At 38.6% G+C, this 23,523-nt stretch overlaps 1 protein-coding gene across 4 annotated transcripts in view; it reads right to left on the reverse strand.

The window, feature by feature from the left end:
• The window catches only part of GRM1 (glutamate metabotropic receptor 1), a 362,985-nt gene that overhangs the window by 59,865 nt on the left and 279,597 nt on the right, over nt 1-23,523 (reverse strand). For all 4 annotated transcript variants that reach the window (XM_033405479.2, XM_049695377.1, XM_049695378.1 and 1 more), the window contains exons 5-6: nt 7,401-7,647; nt 2,846-3,014 (exon numbers count right to left, since the gene is read on the reverse strand). In XM_033405479.2, the coding sequence (XP_033261370.1) occupies nt 2,846-3,014; nt 7,401-7,647 (416 nt within the window). The remainder of the gene's footprint in view (nt 1-2,845; nt 3,015-7,400; nt 7,648-23,523) is intronic.

The following is a 23,523-nucleotide window of genomic DNA, read 5'->3' on the forward strand; positions in this document are numbered from 1 at the left end:
AACCACCTGGCATGGGTTCTTTCTTTCCTGACTGAAACCTGACTAATATAAGACACAACAAAAGTTTGATTTTATTTACCACTGTTTGTGGTGTGACTGAAATCAATTTCTCCTCCATAAAATATTATATTTATAAGATATTATATTTATATTTCTAAAATCAATAACATAAGAAAACTGGACTTTTAACTACTTCAAAGGAAATTACCATAAGAAAGTTTTATGGGTTATCACGAAAGAAGTCAAATGGTTATTTCAACATCTTAAGTGGCATTTGATATTTAAAGTGAATAATCCTTTCCTAAAGGTTATGTTTCTCAGTTAATATAAGTGCAAGTCCTACAATCACCTTTTAAGTTGCTTCCCTCCAGTCTCTGTAGTGGCTACTGAGAGACCTGGCTCTGTATCCTGAACCTGGTAGATGGCAAATTGATGATGTAAGAATATAAATGCTATTATTTGGTAAATGGGATTCAGATTTCATTTGTTTCCATACCTCCCGTGGTGCTTATGGGAAACAAACAAACATCCCCCCTCACCCCCACGCCAGGTGTTATTGAGAACGGGCATAACTTTTATCCTGCAGGGTACACAGTACTATGAAAATTGGACCCCAAGAGATTTGCATTTATAGCAAGTGCTCTGTAATGGCTCAGCAAAGATTTCTGGGATCTCCTTCGATAACACTGCATGGGTGTAATGCAAATGTGATGCCAGAAATACTTCAGTATCTAGCTTAAAGATGCATGCAGACAGCCTTTCCTCTGAACTTGGGGATGGGGGGAAAGTCTATCTTCTGGAGTATACAAATGGGACTACACATGGCATGTGAGCTCCCATTCATGGCCTGCCAGCAGTCAGAGTAACAGGAGGGAAGTCTGAAAGGGAGCTGGGGTGCAGACTATCTTCAGATTGATTTGTTTTCTCTTGCCAGGGTTGTATTTGTTTGTTTGTTTGTTTGTTTTTCTTATACTCTGAATAACCAAACTGTGTAGTTTCATAAACTTTTTCACAGCAGTTGTCTGCACTAAAGATTCAATGCTGCCACCCATGCTGGGGAGGAGGTCTGAAATGAACATGTGACACCCTTTGGGTCACAGGAGAGCATAAAGCCCAGGGCTTCTGGGCTGTCCCAATCATATGACTTCAGGTCTCCCTGGTTTTCCCTACCATCCAGAGAAGATAACCCACCCAGAATCCACTGGTCTGGCATCCTGTGGTAAGAGTCAAGGAGAAGTTTTAGGCCTCTCAATTTCAGAGGATATATTCCTAATACCACCAGACAGCCCCATGTGAAAAATTCCATCTGGATAAGAATCAGAAATGGATTCTTGGGAAGAAGCAGCACTGACGTTTGGCCCGTACACAGTGGTTTGCCTGGAGTCACTCTTACACTACTGAAATGCTTCTGTACTGGTTGGAAACTAATGGTGTCTCTCCAAGCCCCCTGATTGCCCCATACTACCCTATCCATGTAAGATTCCTCACCTAAATCTTCCCATGATCCAACAACTCAAGGATTAACCGTGGGCATAGCAGGAGGCCTCCAGCACCCTGTCATAGCACTAAAATGGAGTTCATTCTGATCGGTTGGTTATCATGACAATTATTAAATATTTTTAATATCACACCTGTAGAGAAGGCAGTGACATTTGCAACTAGGGTGAGTTGCCTCAGAAGTTTTTTTCACACTCAAAGTGATGGATTCTACTGAGAGCTTGAGTCCACCCAGACAGCTCTTCTCAGATGCTAAACGATGTTGCAGGTCCCAGATCCTCCACATTCTTTGATCAGCAGTGATACAGCTTTTCCAGCTGCTGTACCAGCACTACTAGACCCTTGCCCTAAAGGCCCCTAAGTATACTTCTCAGGGCCTCTCCCTCGCATGGCTGGTCCTACGGCTCCTGCAAATGGCATAGCAGCGTGGCCATGTGGAGAGAGAGCAGAAGCCTCACACCGTATACATTCCAGCCCCAGCTGTGCCTTGTGACATTTACTTGACGGCTTGTCTGCTCCCAGAGATGAGTCACAGAAAATTAGAGATGGGAAAGACCTATTAGGTCATTCAATCCACACTCCTGCCAGTTCACAATCACTCCCCTACGCTCCATTTCCTAGTGCATCAGTCTGGTTTCTAAATAGCACGGGATTCAGAGAGTGCTCTTTCCATGTCTTCTTCACCAAGAATTCTCTCTACTCCATTCAGCCAAATGTCCAGTTTATGAGGTTTATTTACTCTAGTTTTAAATATACAGTAATATCATGATCACTCACTTGCCCCAACCTGGAAAAAAAAAAAAAAAAACTTCTGGGAATAATTAGAAGTGAAGACTCTCTCTTGGCTGGAAAATACCAGTTTCAGGAACATTCAAAGAACTTGGTAGAGAAAAGAGAAGTAGTAAGCAATGCTTTTGTGTTACCTCATTTCAGCTTCTTTTATTTTAGTTATACATTTATTTGGCATTGTTCAGCTTCTGCTTTCTTTGACAATAGCTAGAACTATGAGTAAGCAGTATCATTGGCTTTGGTTTCCGCGTTTACTTCTGTCTTAATTTTTAATTTGATTATTCATCCCCTTGCTTTCTATATCGTATTTAAGACTGCAGCTCATCATTACGATTCAAATAAAGACTATTCTAAATATCCCAGTGGTTTGCCTATTCCATTGCCCAATCTTTCTTTGTCTTCCTCATTTTTGCTAAACACAAGGACAGAAACAGTATGCCTGGTGCACCCTTTCTGGACAGTCTGGTCAAAGAAAAATGTCTGTGTTTTTCTTTGCTTATGCCCAGGCAGGAGGTCTCCTCATGGACACCGTCCAAGAATGCATGTGTGGCTGGCTTACCTTAATTTGACCCTTTAAGCAAGGCTCACTGCACACAGACCGTACCATTCCACTCTTGTTCATTTGGATTTTGTAATCATCAATGTTCAACACCCCTTCATGCCAAGTTCCAACTTGTACATAGTCATAGCGATTAGCTTCAGTGTACTGCAGATTCATGATATCATACCTACAAAGAAAGCAACACGTGTGTCTTGGAGAAGATGGACATGATGTAGAAACCAAAGGAATTTAGTAAATAGGTAATAATAGAGAGAAGAAAGAGAAAAGTTAGAATCGTCCCATGTCCCAATGCCAGCTACTGTCAATATTTCAGTTTATTTAGTTATGTATCCTCTGATTTTCCAAAATGTATATTCCATTCTTCAGTCTCTGTTTGTGTATCATCCATATTCATTAAAGAAGATATTATTCTTGTACTTTTCTCTCTGCTTATTCTCAAAAAGATCTATATGTGCTGAGTCGATCACCATATCCTTCAAATCATTATTCACTAGATTATTCTTTGATCAAGTAACAATTCTTCAGAACACTAATTTTTAGCTTAAGTACTTTTATTCCAAATTCCTTTTTCACATTCAGTTGCCATTTTAATTACACTGGATTAAAAGAGGTGAGTTTTACCAAGTCTGGAACTTATTTTAGGTGCTAATAGAGCACGAAATCTGAGAAATGCACCTTTAATTAGCAAGGATGTTTGGGATTTAACATCTTGAGCATTGACATTTAAACTGGTCTCTTCCTTGATCAGGACAAACATTTCTGAATCCAAGTAATTGGTGTCAGTTATTTCAGTTATTTCAAATGCTGCAATGCTGCACAATGGTAAAATCTACATTTAGAAATATTCACTGTAGCCAGAGTGTGTTCTGGGGATCAGACACATCATTTCCCAGTGTGGGCAGTGGAGAGCATTTTCCAATTTGGTGGAAAAAACACAGCATTTGACATTAGAATGTATAAGCTGGAATCTCTTTCCTAATGTTTTAATAGTAGATTATACTACTTAGGAATGTCACTAAACTCTGTAAGACTCACGGGGTTCTTGTGGGAATTTACTAACATAAGGCTGTTCGCAATTGGGAGAAATACATATGTAAGGCAATATCACTATATCATTCACATTAGTAGCACTATTAATGTGCTAAAACACTCTGGTTATTTCCATACTATAAGAAAATGAGAACATCTTTGTGTTGTCATAGTCATTTCTCTCTCGGTTATTGACAGTTCTCTGGTATTCTTCAATCTTCTTTCCATGTTGCTATTTACTCCAAGGAAACTATAACTCAAGTGGCAGTTGCCCAAAAATGGATGCCTGACTCTCCCTCAGTGGCTCTGCAAAGTGGGGTTCTTTCCTACAGTACCTGTGCATTCTTCACTCTCCTGCACTAGAATATGAGACAATATCTCTTACTCTTTGTGAGTGACCCAAAGAAATAGCTGGCAATTAACTAACACGTATTCCTCTTCCTCAGCTCTCTTCCTCCCCTCCCTAATATCCCTACCTAACCCATCTCGGAATTCTTTCCCTCTAACCCTGATACAGACTCAGAATCCTCCTCAGCCCAGCACTCCAGGAAGCTACTACCAATCAACCTTAGCTGGCATCTGAAACCTACTGGTCATATCTGGCCTAGTTCTTTATCTATACAGCTAATATCTTTTAATAGCTTTGCTGCCTGTTCTTAATGTGCAAACGCATCCTGTCACCCACAGGATGGCTAGTGGCTTCTCCACAATCAGATTCTGGCAATTTCTATAAGTAGCAGCTCCCTAAAGGGAAAGGGGACTCTCGGGGCATAAAGGAAGTCTTTCCCCTACTTTTCCAGGTGAACAAAACTTACATAGAGTGAGAAGAGAGAATGGTGCAACTGGAGCGCGTTATTCACCTCTCTGCTTTCTGATTTTTGGTTAATAGAGGGGTCTCATTCCTCTGGTTGCTGAGACAAACCAGAATGTTCTCAGAGTAGCTGTCTGAGTGATATCCACGTGGGTATTAACTGTGGGCTGGTGGCTCGCATTCATGATCAAGGACACTAATCTACACCTGCAATATTTTCCCATTGTAAGGTCCTTATGGTTACAGAGCCTGCTGTGTTTGGTATGAGTAATTCCCTTTTTCATTTCCTTTGATCTTTATGTTTTACTCCATATTACATTGTGAAATCTCCTTACATACTTTCAACGCAGGCTTAGGCGTAATGCGAGCTTTAGAATATCTTTTTCCTATAAACCAGTTTCCAAAGACTTTTATTTCAACTTCCTCATTTCAATAGGAGAAATCAGTTCACACTTAATTAGCATTTAGGAACTGAAAAATTCACAATATTTTGGTATGAAAACATACTTTTGAAAAGTCCCAAAAGCTGGAGAAAAAAAAATGCTTGAAGATACCAAGGGAAAAATACTGACTTACTAAAAAGAGGCCTTCCCCAGTGCTGTGTGTGTTAAGGAACACTGCTCTTTTCTCTTGACCCCAGAGTCCCTTCTAGCACGTTGGTGGTTATTTGGAATATCCTCACGCTGTGAACTACAACTTTACAGCATCCTTTCAATGCATTCAATCTATGTTGCATGATGATTAACTAAGATAATTACAAGAGGGACCAAAGCATGAATGACGGTGTGACAAGGAGATAGAAACAGAGGGAAGTGGTTGAAATAGAAATTGAATACAGATGAAGCTGACCAATTTCAAGCCTGTGGAAATGATCCTTGAAAAGGGACCCAGGGGAAAACTCTTGATTTAAATACATAATTAAAGATGAAGGAGAAACCAGCTAAAATTGTGGGCCTATATTTTGGATAGTTTACAAATAGAGAGAGGAGGAGGAAACTCATGTCTACGCTGTGTGGGAAATGCATCTGGCCCTGTCCTAGGCACATTGTGTATGTTATAGAATCATGAAGGAAGGTTTCCATTCCAAACCCAATCCTTGATAGAACCTGGTTTCCAGGAGAACCCAGGATTACAACCACGGGTTTAAAGGGGGGCGGGGTGGGGGCGGTCAGTGCTCTGAATCACTTTTTCCTCTGGTACCATTTCTTAAGGTGCTCAGCTCCTGGAAGCTTTCCACACGCCCAGGCCCTGCATCATTCCATTCTTCCCACTCTCATTTTCATCTAAAGCTGCTCCCACCTCACTGGCAGCTTGGAAGGAATCTGATAAATTCATCGCTTTAATTGCTGAGTATTACTTATAGCATTTATCCTTCCTGGAGCTGTTGGGTTTTGACAGGGAGAATGCACTTAGGCCCCGCAAGGCACTCTCTAAACGTAGAACTTTAAGCTTACATGAAAGGAAGAGATATGTGAAGAATTATTTAGGGTCAAATAGTCTCTTACAGTACAGTTGAAATGACATTAAGAAGGTTGCCAGCAATTCTGCCTAATTTTAGGATTAGCTAAAAGGCAGCACGATGTGGCAAAAAGATTACAAGTGTCAATTCAGACTGCACGGCCTCCACCAGCTACTCTCTGCGTGACTTTAGGTGAGTTTCTTCATTTCTCTGACACTCAGTTTTATCATCTGTAAAAGAAGATGATGATATGCCTATAGCGATGAGGATTAAATGATTTGATTATCTGTTTTATCACAACATATGCTTTTCTAAAATCTCTCACTTTGCAAAATTATGTACTGAAAGATAACAGGGCTTAGGAGGAAAAAAAAAAAAGATTGTGGGCACACTGTGCAGTAGCCAGACTGAGGGCCTTTTTTCTTTCCTGTTGCAGGTTTTAAGTTTTATCCCACTGTTCTGATCATCCCTTGCCTAAGAAAATTCCTATGAAAGAACACAACTACTGTTTATACTGATATCATTCTCTGCATACCAATTACATATGAGCTAACTGGTACTATAAAAGCAAGTGTTGCAGAAGAGACTGTATATAAAATGACTTGGGAAAAATATATATAGTTAGTTAGATTTAATTTTCCTTTGCTTCTTGATTAACTCTTTGGAAGCCATAGAGACTGAATACCAGACAGAAAATTCTTTTCTTTCTTGTTCCAAGAAACATGTTAGCAGGAACATAAGTTAACCTGAAAAAAAGGGATACATATGAAGACTTGGTTCTCGTCATATATTAAGCTCTTTAAGCAGGAATAATATTACAATATTCCACAACCAGTATAGTATTGGGACTAATCAGTTAGAAGGAGGCTGACCTGATGTTGGCAGTGCCAGGGAGAATCCTGCTGGTCAGGTGTAATCTCCTTAGTATCTTGGGCTTGCAGGGAGGTCCCAGGCATTCTAAGGGAAGACCAGGGATGATAGCTGTATGTGTGTGTGGGGAGGTAGGGGGGTGGCACTGGTAGGATGCAGGATTGTGGGTATTTACCAATAAGAAGCTCTTCAATGTTTTATAATGTAATTTCCATCTAACATTAGCCCTTTCTTTTTAGCTATCTCGTTGCGTCTATCCTCGTTTATGTCTATCATCGTGGCACCCAGAAACCATGGAACCAAAGGGAGCCAGAGTATCTATCTGTCTGGCTCGAAGAGGATCACAGGGTTATTTAGATCCATTATGGAAAAGACTGCTTTACCTTCCAGGAGCATCCCCTTTCTCATCAAACCACACCTCCTCTCCAGACACACCGATGAACGTGGACTTGATGAGGAAGTCCAGGAGTTTGCTGCCATCGATGGGCTTCATGGCATCACAGAGGCCCACATGGCCAGGGCAGAGGGCATGGTGCATGTTCTGTAGCCCATGTGCCATGGCATAGATGGCGTTGATGACAAACCCCATCTTACTGTCCTGGACATAGTTTTCTTCTAAGCTTTCATTGCCTGTAACATAAAAACAGATCACTACCAAGGTTGCAGTAATGAAGTCTAAACCTGCATGTTTAATTCCCAAATGCTTTTCAGGGCTCTCAGAAGAAGGGAAAGCCAAACCTACCTGTTCAAGCTTTGTATTTGTGACTATCTCTGCTGTACTCTATCTGAAAATAGTTTATTCAATTTTATTTTCTGAATTCAATAACAGCTTTATAACATATAAAACAAACGCCACAGAGGTGAAAATAAAGAACTTTCACATACTGCAAGGAAATCCTTAAGGAGCAATGAAAATAGCTCTTATTTCCTCTGGGTTCACAGAGACTTATATTAAAAGTCTCCCTATATCACAGTCCTGGAAAAGCATTTTTTATATCCTTTGTGACAATCCACAATCCATTGTAAATCAGTTTGTGCATCATCTAAACCCCAATATTTTCTCTTGATGATTCCACTAATTTTATCATCTCTAGAACCAAAAAAACCTAGAGTAAAAAGAAGAACTAGGTAGTATGAATTTCTTCTTCTATATGGTTGGTGGTACAGAAATATTTGAATAAGATTTGCTAATTATTAGAAACTCAGGTAAAATGTTTCTTGATGGAAGAGTCACACTACACATTTAATCTAAACCTTTAGCTTTACGTATGAATTTCAGATACTCTGCGATCATTTCCACCTATGTCACAGGTGACAGCCTGAATAGGTCACTGAACCCCAAGGTGTCTGGGCTGGAGAATAACAGAGTATCTTAGGAACTTAGAGAGCTTGAAGTACTTAGAAGAAATGGTAAAGAGTTTTGACTTTGACATTGAGCTTGAGATGAAATAAGACATTAACAAAGAGTTCTATTTAAGGCTAATCTATTTAGGTATAGTTGAAAATGTAAAAAAGGTACATGTGCATCTACTCTAAGAATGAGATACAAAATACCCAGGTCAGGTTGAAGGGGGGACAAATTTCATTTTAACTCATCTTCCAGTGTTGCTTAATAAGAACTTGTTAAAAGTGTGATTTGCTAAAGTAATATTTTCCTAATTGAAAGAACACTTCCCAAGAGGAAATAGGAGTAAGAGAGGCAGAAGGGGCATTTTAAAATCAAACTGCACAGAATAAGTCTAGAAGTTATGTAAAGCAGAAAGCAAACATCCTCCTTGAAAAAACTGCAAAGTCATTGAAATAAGGTAATTTATGTCTGCCACCCAGAACCCCTGGGTCTGAGATAAATTAATGCCATCGGTCTGATAAGTTTTAAATGAGCCTTTAAATACAGCCCGAAACTCCCAAGTGCTGGAGCTAAATGTTAAAGCTGTTAGAATTAGAGAAATTACCAGGAGTTAAAGAAGAAAAAAAATAGACAAAAATTGGATGGCAAAATAACCTTCAATGTAGCAGTAACTGAAAGGGTTCTAGCAGCTACTTAAGCGGTTCTACTAAAACCATCTACTTGAAGTGGCAGCTATTAAAGTCAACCCTAGGAGCAAACTGTCAAAAAATGTGCGTTCTTTTCTCTGTTAGGGACAAACCTTATGACCACTGAGTCTGTTGTTTTGTTTTTGTTTTGATAAACGCTACTAAAGATGTATTATATATTTTAAAAATTATTTTGGTGTCCCCAGTACAAATTTCTTAAGCTGTCTTGTCTAGTGGATGCCTTATTCATCAGCATTGGGACTGTAACTGGTCTTGGATTTCTTTGAGATCAATGTTTTCCTTTTGATCCTTATTTAGGACTATCATATAACTTAGTGTCCAAACTGGGTTACTTTTGTGAGTGACGTGAGTAATAATTATTCCAGAAACACCGGTGTAATTAAGGCAAACTGGTCAAATGGTGATGTGTTTCTTGAGCCATGCTGACTTCCAACTGTATCTATTTACTGATGTTATGAGTAAGATATGTGTGTATATATGTATATATATATGAAAAATATATAAAATAACACATGTAAATATATATACATTCATGTATACATATGTATATTTATTGATATATATACACAATAAACAATTAGTGGAATATTCTTCTTAATTTAAACTAATTTTACATTTGTCTTAATGGGAAATATACACATTAATAGTAATACTGGCTACTATTTTTTGTGTTTATTATATACAATACTCAAATAATGATATCATGATAATCCTGCCAAAGGGACATGAATCCCACCGTTTATAAGTGAGGAAAGAGCAATGGTATGAAAATGCCCCCTTGATACTTGTTCTTTCTGTAAGTTGGCAGAAACGTGGGTGTAGATATAGAAGTCTACAGAGGAGACACTTTTCTGGCAACTGAGGACAGGGCATCCTTCTGTGCACCAGTATCATTTTCAAGCTTTTTGAGGTCTTCTCCCTGGGATTGTTCCAAATGTGCACAGCTGTCTCTCTGACTAGAAGTACTAGCACTCAATCTATTAACTGCAAATTAAGACAAAGAAGCTCATCCTGTCAGTATTTATCATACAGAAAACCAGGAGGCTAGGCACATGTTTTCAGGGAATATTTGTAACTCAAACCCTTTTCCAAATAAACACAAACAGCTTGTGTGTTTGTGTAAATCTAAAGTGACACATGCACTTCCCTACCCTGCCAGTCCCCTGGGTCTGCACATGAAGGGGATGGTACTTCCCATCAGTAAGAAGTCTCTCTTCAGCTACTACGCCAGTTCACGATGAACTAGCATTTGGGAAGGTGTGACAGAGTTAGAAAATCACCTGGCCTTTACAGGACCATTTTCTTTGCCATAGCAACAGTGCCAGATGATGCTGCAAGAATTTATCATCAAACAAATAGAATATGATACAGGTTTTCCTTCTGCCCAAAGATCCTATATTTTCATGACCAGCGAATAGAGAATCCAAACTAATATTATTGTCACTTGGTGGGAAGGTGAAAACACTCTGATTCCCTGGGGTTTAGTGCCTTTTTAATAACACTAGTCTCAGAGTTATTAGTAAGAAGGGGATTTTATGATTCATTTTCTGCGGTGCATTAACCATTACAGGCCACTAGGGTATCATTAAACTACTACATTTTCTAATATACTAAATGGAATCAAATAATTGTAGTTGACTGTGTTTATTTACCTCCAAAAGAATACCTGCCTAACTACTTCACAGCAGATTGTGAAAATAGCTACCTTGATTCTAAATAGTAATCTTGTTCTTATTGCAAAACACAAGGGCTATAAATTGCTGCCTGAGTATGGCAGCACACAGAGCCTCCGTGAGGGTAGAAACAGACTGTGTACCTTCTGAAAACAGGAAACCCACGGTGGTGGGGAGAAGGGCTGGCAATTCCATCTGCTGCCATTTAGGATGGCTATTCAGCAGAGTGGTATAGCAGAAAGAAAGAGCACGGGACTAGGCACTTAAACACCTGGGACCTAGTGAAATGGAGCAGGACCCTGTGGGGCTCTCCTGGCTATGAATTCTTTCCATGTCCCCAGTTTCTTGTTTGAAAGAAATAGGCTTCATTCAGCCTCCTTGACCTTCCTTGAGTTCCAAAGTGCAGACTCAAACAGTTGCTTATCGGGGAAGGGAGGGAATGCAAAAACAAAGGAGAAGCAGTCAAGAAACATTAGTGCAAATAAATAAGATTGTCTGTACCAATTTTTTCAGATTCCACATATATGCGTTAATATACGATATTTGTCTTTCTCTTTCTGACTTACTTCACTCTGTTTGACAGTCTCTAGGTCCATCCATGTCTCTACAAAATTTACAAAGCAGAAATAGAGACACAGATGTAGAGATCAAACGTATGGATACCAAGGGGCAAGGGGGGGGCGTGGGATGAATTGGGAGATTGGGATTGACATATATACACTATTGATACTATGCATAAAATAGATAACTAATGAGAACCTACTGTATAACACAGGGAACTCTACTCAGTGCTCTGTGGTGACCTAGATGAGAAGGAAATCCAAAAAAGAGGGGATATGTGTATACATATAGCTGATTCACTTGCTGTACAGTATAAACTAACACAATATTGTAAAGTAACTATACTCCAATAAAATTTTTTTTTAAATTAAAAAAGAAAAGAAACAATAGTGCAGCCACGGGGCAGGGTCCTGGTTCCTCCTTAAGGGATATACATAACAATATCTTCCAGTTCTTCTGCAGGCAGACCCTCACCCAGGTAGAGGACGGTAACTTCAGGCTGAGAACAAGATTCCTGGAACACTGCCCTGTAACCTCACCACCAGCCAATCAGAAGAAAGTCACACACCCTGTAGCCCTCACCCCAAATTTTGCCTATAAAAACTTCTTGCCACCAAACCATTGGGGAGTTCTGGTTTTTCTTGAGCATGAGCCACCTGTTCTCCTTGCTTGGTCCTGCAATAAACCTTTCTCAGCTCCAAACTGACTTTTCAGTTTGTTTGGCCTCACTGTGCATTGGGAACATGAACTTGCAGTCAGTAACACTAGAGGCAGTTCTGCTATAATATATCAACAATACATATCCAACTAGCCATGGAACTTGGACAAGGGTCTAGATCTCCTTGAGTCTCAGTTTCCTAATCTAAAAAATACCACAAGTAGATCAGATTATCTTTCTGAAGATGTCTTTCCCCCTCTAAAGTTCCTATGCTTTGCTTCTCCAATTCCACACTTATTGGTACTTAGCAAAGTCCTTTACATATACCATCTTTTTTTAATTCTTACAAAACTGTATGAGTTTTGTTCTATTATCACCATTTTACAAATGAGAAGATTAAAGCACATAATTGAAATCACGATTGGGGAGAAATGTTTTCCTTTCCCTTTCCCTTATATTAATGCTTCTTTGTGAAGAAGATTCTTACTTAGTACCATCTCAGGCCTCTTGTCTTACTCAATGGGAAGAGTGGAGTGATTCATCTTTTTGCAGGATTGAGAAAAAGAAACTGGGCATGCTTAGCTCAGCCCCTTTCTCTCTCATCTGGAGGCCTGCACTTGACAATTCTCAAAGGTTCTGGTTGATTCTCCAGCCTTTGGTAAATGTGGGCTGTAGTCGACAGTTGTGCCAGTAGGCTAGACAGGTTAATCTAGTATCGAAAAGTCTATTGTGGTCACATATCTGATCCATGTCCCTAATCCAGTTTGTTGTGGTTTTTTTTTATTGTTGTTGTTTGTTTGTCAGTTAGTTTTTTTGTTAACTTTTAAAAACTTCTTCACTGAGGTATAACTCACATATGGTGCAGAAATCTTTACTGTACATTATAATATTAATAAACGTTTATTAATTTATTAATAAATGTTTACATATGTACATACCCATGTAACTGCTCCCCATATCATGATATATAGCATTTCCAGACGCTTTCATTTATTTAGAGCTTCCTTAATTTATCCCAGCAATGTTTTGTAATTTTTCAGTATGCAGATACTAGGTATTTGATTTTTATGGTACTACTACAATTGGTGTACTTGAAAATTTTTTAAATTATTTGTTGCCAGTATAGAGAAATGCTATTGATATCTGTGTTTCAGCCTCGTATCCTGCAAGCTTTCCAAACTTACTTATTAATTCTAATTTCTTATAAATTCTTTTGAGCTTTCTATGTATGCAATCACATTATTAATAAAACATATCTTACATTTTATCTCCATCTGTTTCACTCCTGGGTCTACTCCTTAGTTGGGTTCAAATTTGGGTTGTGCCACATTGGCTGTGCCACTGAAACCCCTGGGGTTCTGAATTCAAGGTCACACAGCTACCAAGGACAGAGGCAGTGGCCTCCAGAGCTGGACCCGGTCCCTGCCACGTGGCACTATGCATACAATAGCAGCCCTGCCCAACTGCTGGAGCAGTTCTATAACAGACAATGAGACATCAGTTAGGAAAAACAATTAGTTTGATGTTTCTTCGTTCTGAATTTTTAGTAATATCATCCCAGTTTGAATGTCCAAAGTGGAAACACGTAGAAAATAAATTGAAAGAATGTTGAACTCCAATAGAGTACTTTTGTTGATGCCTATTTTTTCTATTTAATTAGTACAACCTTACCGCTATGCATGTAGATCTAGTTATGTTGCCTTTTAAAATCTAGACTCTCAGCATTAAATTTAAAATAAAAATAAACAAAACAAGCATTCTTTTATCTCATCATAACAAGGAAATGTTTTGGGAAACATTAGTAAACATAACTGTCCCTGGAGAAAACATTCTTCTGGTTTCTTGGCTTTTGTAGCTCTCTACTGTTTCTTTTTAACTGAGAGCATTATATATTCAATACATAATTTGATACAATCTCCATTCAGACTGAAATAGAAAGAACTGTAATTGTTTTATATTGTTAACGTATCAAGCAAAGAAAATGAAATTCATGTTACTTTAAATGACCTGAGTATCAGATTAATTGAGAGAAAATTAATCAGGTCTTTTTTAAAATAATGACCTCAAAGGACTAAAGTGCCGGCAAGTTTTCCTGAAGGCCTGGCTATTAAATTTTCCTTATGATTTTCCAGGAAGAATTTGTGGTAAGATTCACAACAGTCCAGCCTTGTTCATACTCAAGTTTAAAATCTTTGAAGTCTTTTTTTCCTCTGACTCTATACTTTCCTCTTTCCCTAAAAATTTTCTCAGCTCACATCACAGAAAAATATGACCCCTCCATTATTTTCTATTCAGTTTATTAAAATGTGTATTAACTCCTATGTAGGATGGAAAAGAAGAAGGTAAGGATCAATTACTTGAGCATGTGTTATTGGCTGAATTTCTATTGCTTAAACCCACCTGGTTTTAACATATGTGAACAATACAGACATTTTTCTAAATACATCATCACAATCTATTGTTAAAGAGAGAAATCCCCCAGTTATATGACACACACACAGCCGGCTCCCTGCAAATTGCTGATAATGTATGGTAAGCCTTCAATTCCCTGAAAATACAACTGCATTTTAGCTAATTCATATTTCAAAAAATTATAGTGTTATGTGAAAAACAAATGAGGACAATCCCTGGAGAGTTTAAGTGACGTTGAGGATTAGTCAGTAACATTCAGTTGAACTGTGGGGCTCTTTGTTTCTCTACAGAGAGAAAATAAGGGCAGCTTCTCATGTGCCTTTGCTTTTATTGATCTGGCACAAAACAGTGTCATGGAGTTATAAACAACTCCCCACAGGTCTGCAATAAGCATTTGGCAGGTAATCATAGAGAATGAGTATGTTACAGAGAGCTGGCTGCTTTAGCCAATGTGGGAAGTTAGGGTGTTGTTAAAATTCATCAGGAACCAACTCCTGTCTCAACAACCTGCTGGGTCAGAATCCTTGCCAAGCCTATTCATCTTGGTCTCTTCTAAATGCTAAGGAGGCATATCTATGCTCATAGCTCCACTTCTGCTTATTTATGGGTGATAGGAAACATGCTTTCTTTTACAAATGTAAGGTAGTTCCATGATTTAATGCTATTATGGTCCATTTCAAGTTCCCTTTTGTAGTATCTCTAGTTTCATACTTCAGTGTTTAGATTGAGCTAATAAGTCAGAGTGGACTTTGCAGAAATATAAGAACGATTTGTGAAAAATCTACTTATCTCTGACCTATTAGAGTCTACCAGCATCTTCTGATAACCAATATAGGGTCTTGTTTATTACAAAACAAAACCTTAAAAGTTACATGGTGTTAGTATTGCAAATCCACTTTTATGATTGACTTCTGATTAATACAGTACAGTATTTATAACTTGACAAAATGTACCATTAAAAAAGTCTACTTTGGGATATATTAAGGATATCCTATCCTTCAGCCTTTTTCCTGGAATTCATATGCCAAGTGATAAAATGGAAACTTGGATTAGAAGCTTTCCATGTTCTGCACAGGATTAAATACAGGTTTAAATACAGGCCATAAGGTTTATTACCATGCCCCCATCACCTAAGAATGAGATATACTGTGGATTTTCATGTAAGGTTCATTTCTGCAGGGCACTCTCAGTTGATATTTTACACAGATATTTTATGTACACTTAACAGCTCATGTAGACCAAAACGCTATCTGTCCCAATGTTGGTTGGGATTTCTTGAATGACATATTGGCTTTTATGTGGTGTCTCCCAACAGCATCTCTTGCAAGAATCAAATCTGGAATTCCTAAGAGCCTAACAGGAACTCATGGCTAGTGAGACTTCAATCAATATCTGTCACAGAAATTAAAAGAGTAGCTCCTAAGATTAACGTTGTCAAGCACATACGGGCAAAAAGCTCTGAACAGGGTCTATTGCTAAAACACATACAGGGTTCAGACTTTATGCAAATCTGCTTGGATATGTCAATCACTCTGCTCAGGTTGTGAAGGGCATATTTACAGAAACAAGAATGCCAAAAATAGATTCATTAAGAAGGACTCCTTGAGAGGTCACAGGGCTGATCCAATTCTATTAAAATTATATTCAGGAGTGGAATATAAGCTCTATATTCTAACTGGTAAAGTTGTTTATCATAGGGTATGGGTAAACAATGCTGAAATAGCTCTACACATATACCAAGGTTGAAAAAATAAATAAATAGGGAATTCTCTCGTGGTCCAGTGGTTAGGAGTCTGAGCTTCCACTGCTGGGGGCCCACATTTGATCCCTGGTTGCAGAACTAAGATCCCACAAGCTGAGAGGCCAAAAAAACAAAAAGCAAAACAGAAAAAAATGAATAAATGGATGACAGATGATAGAATCCAAGTTTATCACAGTTGGAGTGGGGAAGGTTACTGATAAGCAAAGGGGAAAAGCTAGAATAAACCATGTGGTACTGGAATCGAGGTAAAGGCATAAGTATGAATTTAAATTTAGCTTAATATATGTACTGATGAATTAATATAGAAATAATCATACATATGTTTATACGCGGATTGGTATATATTTATATACTTCCCAACTCTGCCCACTGAAGCAAAAACACCCCAATCATAATGAGCATGCCCAGTGCCCAGATCTTGGATTCTAACGCCATTCTCTAAAAAAGAGGATCAGAATGCCTTTGGAGAAATAACCAGTTGTAGGGCTGGGGCAGGAAGTATACAAGATGAGCCTGAAACATCTTGTAGTGCCAGAATATAAGGAAGTTGCTTAAGAAATAAAACAATAGAGATATGTCAAAAGAACACAAGAATCAAATAAAAGACCTCCCAATGGCCCAAGCTGACACAATTTGAGCAAGAAAATCAATAATATAGTATTGGATTATAAGCCAAACTATAAAATATAAATACTCTTGAGTCCAACTGATATAAATAAAGAATTAAATAAAAACATTAATGGGGAAGAGACAAATCTCCTGTACAGAAGAATTCCAAATAATTTATGTAGCTGATCTGCCCTCAAGAAGGTGGAGCATAATTCCACACCCTTTAAGTGTGGGATGCACTTAGTGATTTGCTTTCAAAGAGTACAGTACAAAAAAAAAAGGTAGAAACAGAAACTTAGTAAATGCTTCATTAGCCAGGTGATCAATGTTAACATTATCAATGATAAACTGATAGGGTGTACTCTAGTACATTGTGTTGAGAAAGACACTTCACCTCTGGGGTCTTCCTCCCAAAACTCATAATCTCAGTCTGACTATGAGAAATACGTTTGCCAAACTCAAATTTAGTGACACTCTACAAAATACCTGATCAGTACTCCTAAAAACTGTCAAGGTCATCAAAAACAAGGGAAATTTGAGAATTATCGCAGCTGAGAGGAGCCAAAGAGACATGAAAAATAAATATAACGTGATACCCTGGATGAGATCCTGGAACAGAAAAAGGAAAACTGATGAAATAAGAAAAAAAAATATGGAGTTTAGTTAATAGTAATGCACCTATGTTGGCTCATTAATTGTGGCAAATGTAGCACAGCAATATGAGATGCTAACAACAGGGGAAACTGAGTGCAGGGTATTTGAGAACTCTCTGATATACCTTTGCAACTTTTATTGAAAACTCTTCTAAAATACAAACTTTATTTTTAAAAAATATACAAACATTAGCATCCAACCTGGACTAGTGTCAGGTAACAAGAGGTAACATGATTGAATGCTTGCTATGTGACAGGAACTTAATCAGGTGCTTTACATATAATACCTATTCACCTCGCGATGGCTTATTAAATGGGTGATATTACTATGCCCAGCTTACTAATGGAAAATCCAAGAACTTGTCCAAGATCACACAGCTGGACAGTGGTGGTGACTAGCCTGACACCCAGCTGACTCCAGAGCTCTCACTCTTAAGTACTATGTTGCCCCGTCTCTTGCTCAGTTGTAACCCAAGAGTGACATTCCACTCAGCAGGCTCATGGGCAGATTGCATTTGATGCTATATTAATAAATGTTCATGTGTGCAGAATGAAATTTGCCCCTGATTGTAGATTATATATAATCTATAAAGAGAACTTCCACACATTTCATCACATGGTGAGGTTGTCATGATTTATTTCACATGGATGATATTGATATAGAGGCAGAATTTTTTTTGCATGAATTTTTTCCTATAGATGCTCCATTCAACACTCCATAGAGAAGGCTAAATCCAACAGATAAAAATCATTTGGGAGGAAACCCATCACTAAGAATCAATATTCTAGATTCTATGACCCTCAGCCACAAGAAATGATTAACTGATTCCCCAGGGTTTTATCTGAGGTTCCAGACTGCTGCAGGGTCAATTCTGGGCATAAATGTAGTCCATGCATTTAAAAAGTTGAAAGTAAATCTTCTTCTAAGGGGAAATACCCACAGAAAGTTAACTGAAGAATCTAATTAAACAAGTGGCCCTTGAGGCAGGCATACAGTCTTGGTTGGTAATATCAGTTTGGAAGCCACAACAAAAGAACAGACTTTGAGGACGCTCCAAAGTATCACGAAGAACTGTCTCAAGCAACACCCACGCTCAGTGCTTAGACTGCTGGGGTCAAGTCTTTGCAAACTGACTTTGCTCAAGCTTATCAAAACACACTCAACAAAAATGCACTTGAGGATTTCCTTGGTGGTGCAGTGGATAAGAATCTGCCTGCCAATGCAGGGGACACAGGTGCGATCCCTGGTCCGGGAAGATCCACAAGCCCCAGAGCAACTAAGCCCGTGCACCAGAACTACTGAGACTGTGCTCTACAGCCCACGAGCCACAACTACTGAGCTTGCATGCCACAACTACTGAAGCCCTCATGTGCCTAGAGCCCACGCTCCACAACAAGAGAAGCCACCACAACAAGAAGCCCGCGCACCACAGTGAAGAGTAGCCCCTGCTCGCTGCAACTAGAGAAAGCCTGTGCATAGCAATGAAGATCCAACACAGCCAAAAATAAAAATCAAATTAAAAAAAAAAAGTGCACTTGAGAACATGTGGAATTTAGCATTTCTTAGACAATATTTCTGTTGACTATGCGACTCTTTTAGTGCTTTCTAGGATGCCGGGTGTTATACCCTACTTGGATGATGCCTCAATCATGGGATTCAGTCCTACTGAAATAATTGAACAACATATCAGGATTTTTCCCTGGTGGTTTCAGCTTATTCTTAGATGAGGATATGAGACAAACACAGATGGGGTCAAGATGATTCTTCATCTACACTTGTGTACAAGTGAACACAAGTGCACTCGTTCATTTTTGTACTCAGATTGAACTTTTTCTAGTGTAATAAAGACCATTAACTTCAATTAGGATGTGGAATTTAGATAAAATAGGTGTGCCTCCCCACCTTTCAATGTATCTACCTGATTCTCAAACACCCATAAAAGAGTAGCCAACTCTAGAAAGAAGGAAGAGTGCAGAGAACTTGGCACCCACTAACCACTAAGGTTCAAAACTCAGCAGAATGGATGGATGGGGTTAGTGACAACCAAGGCTAGATTGAAGGAACGAACAATAGATACCTGTATCTCATTGTAAAGGTAGAGGAAATCTAGGCTGATTTATACCAAAGCCTGTGTTATGTGACGGCAAGTCTGGTTCTGGGCGTAAAATTCAGTGATAGCAGAACTCTTTATTACCGTGTGCTTATGCATATGTGTGTGTGTGTGTGTTTGCACATGCTTTGGATTAAACAGCTGTATGTGTGCATTCAAAGCATGGTACTATTTTAAGGCCTGATATTTTGCAGCATTCTTCAAATGAACTTAACATAGAAAGAGGAAGCTTCCTACTTAACACAGGGCATGCTGAGCTGTCACAGCATTCTGAGTGGGCTTAGAGATGTGGCATCGGTACCCCTGCACTGATTTCTTACACAGCTAGGAAGAAAAATGCAGCAGCAGAGGTGAATTCTACCCTTAACTAGAGATAAGAAGGCCAAAGCAGAGATTAGTTTGCTGAGCACCGGAACCAGGGCATGTATATTCACCCTGAAGGCGATCAGAAATATATGGGAAGAGAAAACCAAGGAAGAGATTGATCAGGATGACACTGCCACCTTGATCAAATATGACAGCTTCTTTTAGTGATGAGGTCAACAGGAAACCATTAAAAGCATCTTCTCTATGAACACTTGGCATTGACTTTTCAGTCACGCCCCCGGAAAGCTCACAGAACTCTAAAGTAAAGGCAGCAATGATTTCTCTGCCTCAACAACTGCTGAATCAGAATCCCAACAACTACTCACATAGACTGGAACAGCATAAAAATTCATTGGTGGATTTTTTCAAGTTACATTGGTCCAGGGGGAAAAGCATTATTCTGTGTACCAAGGGATATTCTTGTTTATTGGTGAGTTTCTATTTGTCTGGCTTCCTGAATGTGAAGGAGATACAAGCTTTAGAAGTCCAGATCATCTTGTGACGCAAAGAGTGAGGATGGCTGAGAGCCATTTTGCTGCAAGAAATCCACCATGAAACATCCCCGATTCCTACTGAAAATTGCAAAACCACCATCACCTTGTCAGAATAGACTCCACCTGCAATGAAATCATACCTTGCTCATTTTCATGCAATAACAAGAGTTAGACAATTGCCATCTACATGATCTCAGTTGTTCTCATAGTGAATGACTGACAGCTCAGGAATAGGATCGTGATCTAACTGAGGCTTATTTATTATTGATGGAGACTAGGATACATTTAAGAACACTCAAAAGGAAACCTGATATGATGACTACAAGCTATTACTTGAAATTACTGAATACAAACTAATATAAATGAAGTGTCTATTTAACATATTAGTCCAATTAGGAGCTCTTAACCTCTGTAGGAATAAAATAACAAGCTGTGTATAAATGGAACACAAAATGAAGGGGGGAAGTCCAGGTAATTATTTCAGCCTGAAGCAGTAAATGAGAAAGTTCTTCAAATCTCTTAAAAGGTAGAACCAAATTCATGTTCCGTATTTAAGCTTGTGGACCGAGTGCTGTTGGAAGAGAGCTGTTCAAGGCACATACCCATTTGGTTCTCTGATGGGATGAAGAGGAATGAAGATGTCAGTACCTGGAATAATAGGGATTTTTAATAGCTTTTAGAATAAAATTACAACGAGAATGCCAGCTCATTCCTTTAGGTTGTTTAACAGAATAAGAATGTAATACTGCAGTGATTGCATTCTCATTTTGAAAATCGCTCACTCAGCCACTATGGCGCATGTTCCACCTGTCAACCTCTATGTATATATTTTAAAGAGTCAAAATGTGTGGGTCCAACTCCAAGACAGAAATTGAGGAAAGAAATCAATCACTGTGGAATTATAGGGAAGCTTCATGCAGGACGTGGACATAAGACTGCTGTTAAATAACGGTAAGACACAGAGTAAAGAAAAGAGAAGGAAGAAGGGGCTTCCTATGTAGCAGAAACATTGATAGGGTGTGGACACTGAGTGTGGATGAGCCAGTAAATATCCACACCTTTATTAACTTAGTTAATAAAGACGACAATAATAACAGCTATTATTCATTGAACTTTAAATGGCCAGTAGAGAGTTTTAGACTTGAAGCCATAAGCCAAAGGAAGTTCCTATAATCTTTCAGCATTGAAGGCTCAGGCTTCTTCCTGGTGCTATCACTCCTTTTTAGGACTCATCTCCTAGATGGTTGTCCAGACATCAGTGACTATTTTAAACATGCATGAATTCATGAGTTTTACTCTAAGCCATAGACACCCATGAGGTTCGGAGGAAGACAGGCAAACTAAGAAGGCAAAGAAAGCAAAGTTAATGCTTTCCTATTAGTTGGGGCTTGGGACCCAAATAAAATTCAGAATTTAAACAGGCGGGGACAGGCCACATAGAAGTCTTGTTACTCCTAAGCTTGTCAGATGCAAGTACTTTCAACCCTGCTCCATCTCTTTCATGTCCACTCAACCCCAAACTTTTCTGTTCTCCAAACCTCCAAACTTTGAGCTTGGGTTATATCACCATTGAAAAAATCAACTTATAGCATACCTGACAGAGGTCAGTAAAATGAGGCTGTTACCTTCCATGATAAAAACATACCAGCAATTGGTTAAATAAACTGTCATACATCCAGACAATGGAATATTAGTCCATGCTAAAGAGAGAGAACTATCATGGCATAAAAAGACATGAAGAAAACTTAAATGCACATTATTAAGTAAAGGAAGCCAATCTGAAAAGACTACATACTACATGATTCCAACATGTGACATTCTGGAAAAGGCAAAACTATGGAGACAGTAAAAATATCAGTGGTTGCCACAGTCTGGGGATGGGGGGCAGAGAGATGAATAGGAATAGATAGGTCATTATATATTTGTCCAAACCCACAGAATGTACACCACCAAGAGTGAGTCCTAATGTAAACTAGGGACTTTGGGTGATTACGATGTGTCATAGGTTCATAAATTATAACAAATTTACTACTCTAGTGAGGGATGTTGATCATGGGGGAGGCCGTGCATGGGGCAGGGAGTATATGGGAAACCTCTGTACCTTCCTCTCAATTTTGCTGTGAACTTAAAACTACTCTAAAAAAATAAAGTGTTTAAAAATATATGTACTAGCACTTAACTAATATTTGATCTGTTAAGGGTTAGAAATAAGGGAAGTTTTTACTTTTCTTGTTTGTACACAAATGTTTGTATGATTGCATATCTGATCATTTTCTTGGTATAAATTCTCTGCAGTAAAACTGCTCATTCAAGGTGTTTCTTTTGACTCTTGATGCATATTGAAAATTTTTCCTCCAAAAAAACTGTACCATTTATTCTATCATCAGCTGCATATTTGAGTGTCCATTTTAACACATCCTGAACAACACTGCCTACTACCATTTTGTAAAATATTTGACAGTTTGATAGATGCAAAATTATTCCTTTTGTTTTCTTTGGTTGCTAAGGGGGAGTAAACCTTTTTAATTATTTTGAATTGTGTATTCCTAATTCCTCATTATTTTAAGTTTAAATAATGATATTTATTGTGATATTTTCAAGTAGTTATAATTTTTTCACTTTTGTGAATTTTGTTGCAAGTAAGTACAAACTATAAGTCTGATTTACCAAGCACAAGACTGTGCTGTGTCTTTAGAACAAGAATTTTCTGGCAGGAAAGTTGCTAGAAGCAGTGTTTCTGATTTCTGCCGTAGCACACAGACACCCCAGAGTGCACAGTTCTATGAAAAGGCCAAGTCATGTGCAGGAAGCAATCTCAGGGTCTAGGAAACTGGCTTAAAGTCTCTGCCCCTCTTTCCACATTTAGTTTAGTTCCTTTGTTTATTTTGTCCTGTGAACGTTTTAGCAATATCTCTACCAAGTAATTTGTTAAAACATTCAATTTCATTATCAGTTTGCCATATGTTGGAGTGTGTAATAACATCTGAAGGCCACTTATAATTTTACAACCTTAGAGGAAATTTAGTAGAAAGAAACAGGCATAGAGAAGTAAAAACATCCCTAGCATCCCTAATATCATATGGATATCTCCAGACAGAACCTGGGAAATGAGAGCCTGGGAGGGGCTGAAACTGGGAAGTGGGCTGCCAGAT

The sequence above is a fragment of the Orcinus orca genome, chromosome 12 (genome assembly GCF_937001465.1).
Source record: "Orcinus orca chromosome 12, mOrcOrc1.1, whole genome shotgun sequence".
NCBI lineage: Eukaryota > Metazoa > Chordata > Mammalia > Artiodactyla > Delphinidae > Orcinus > Orcinus orca.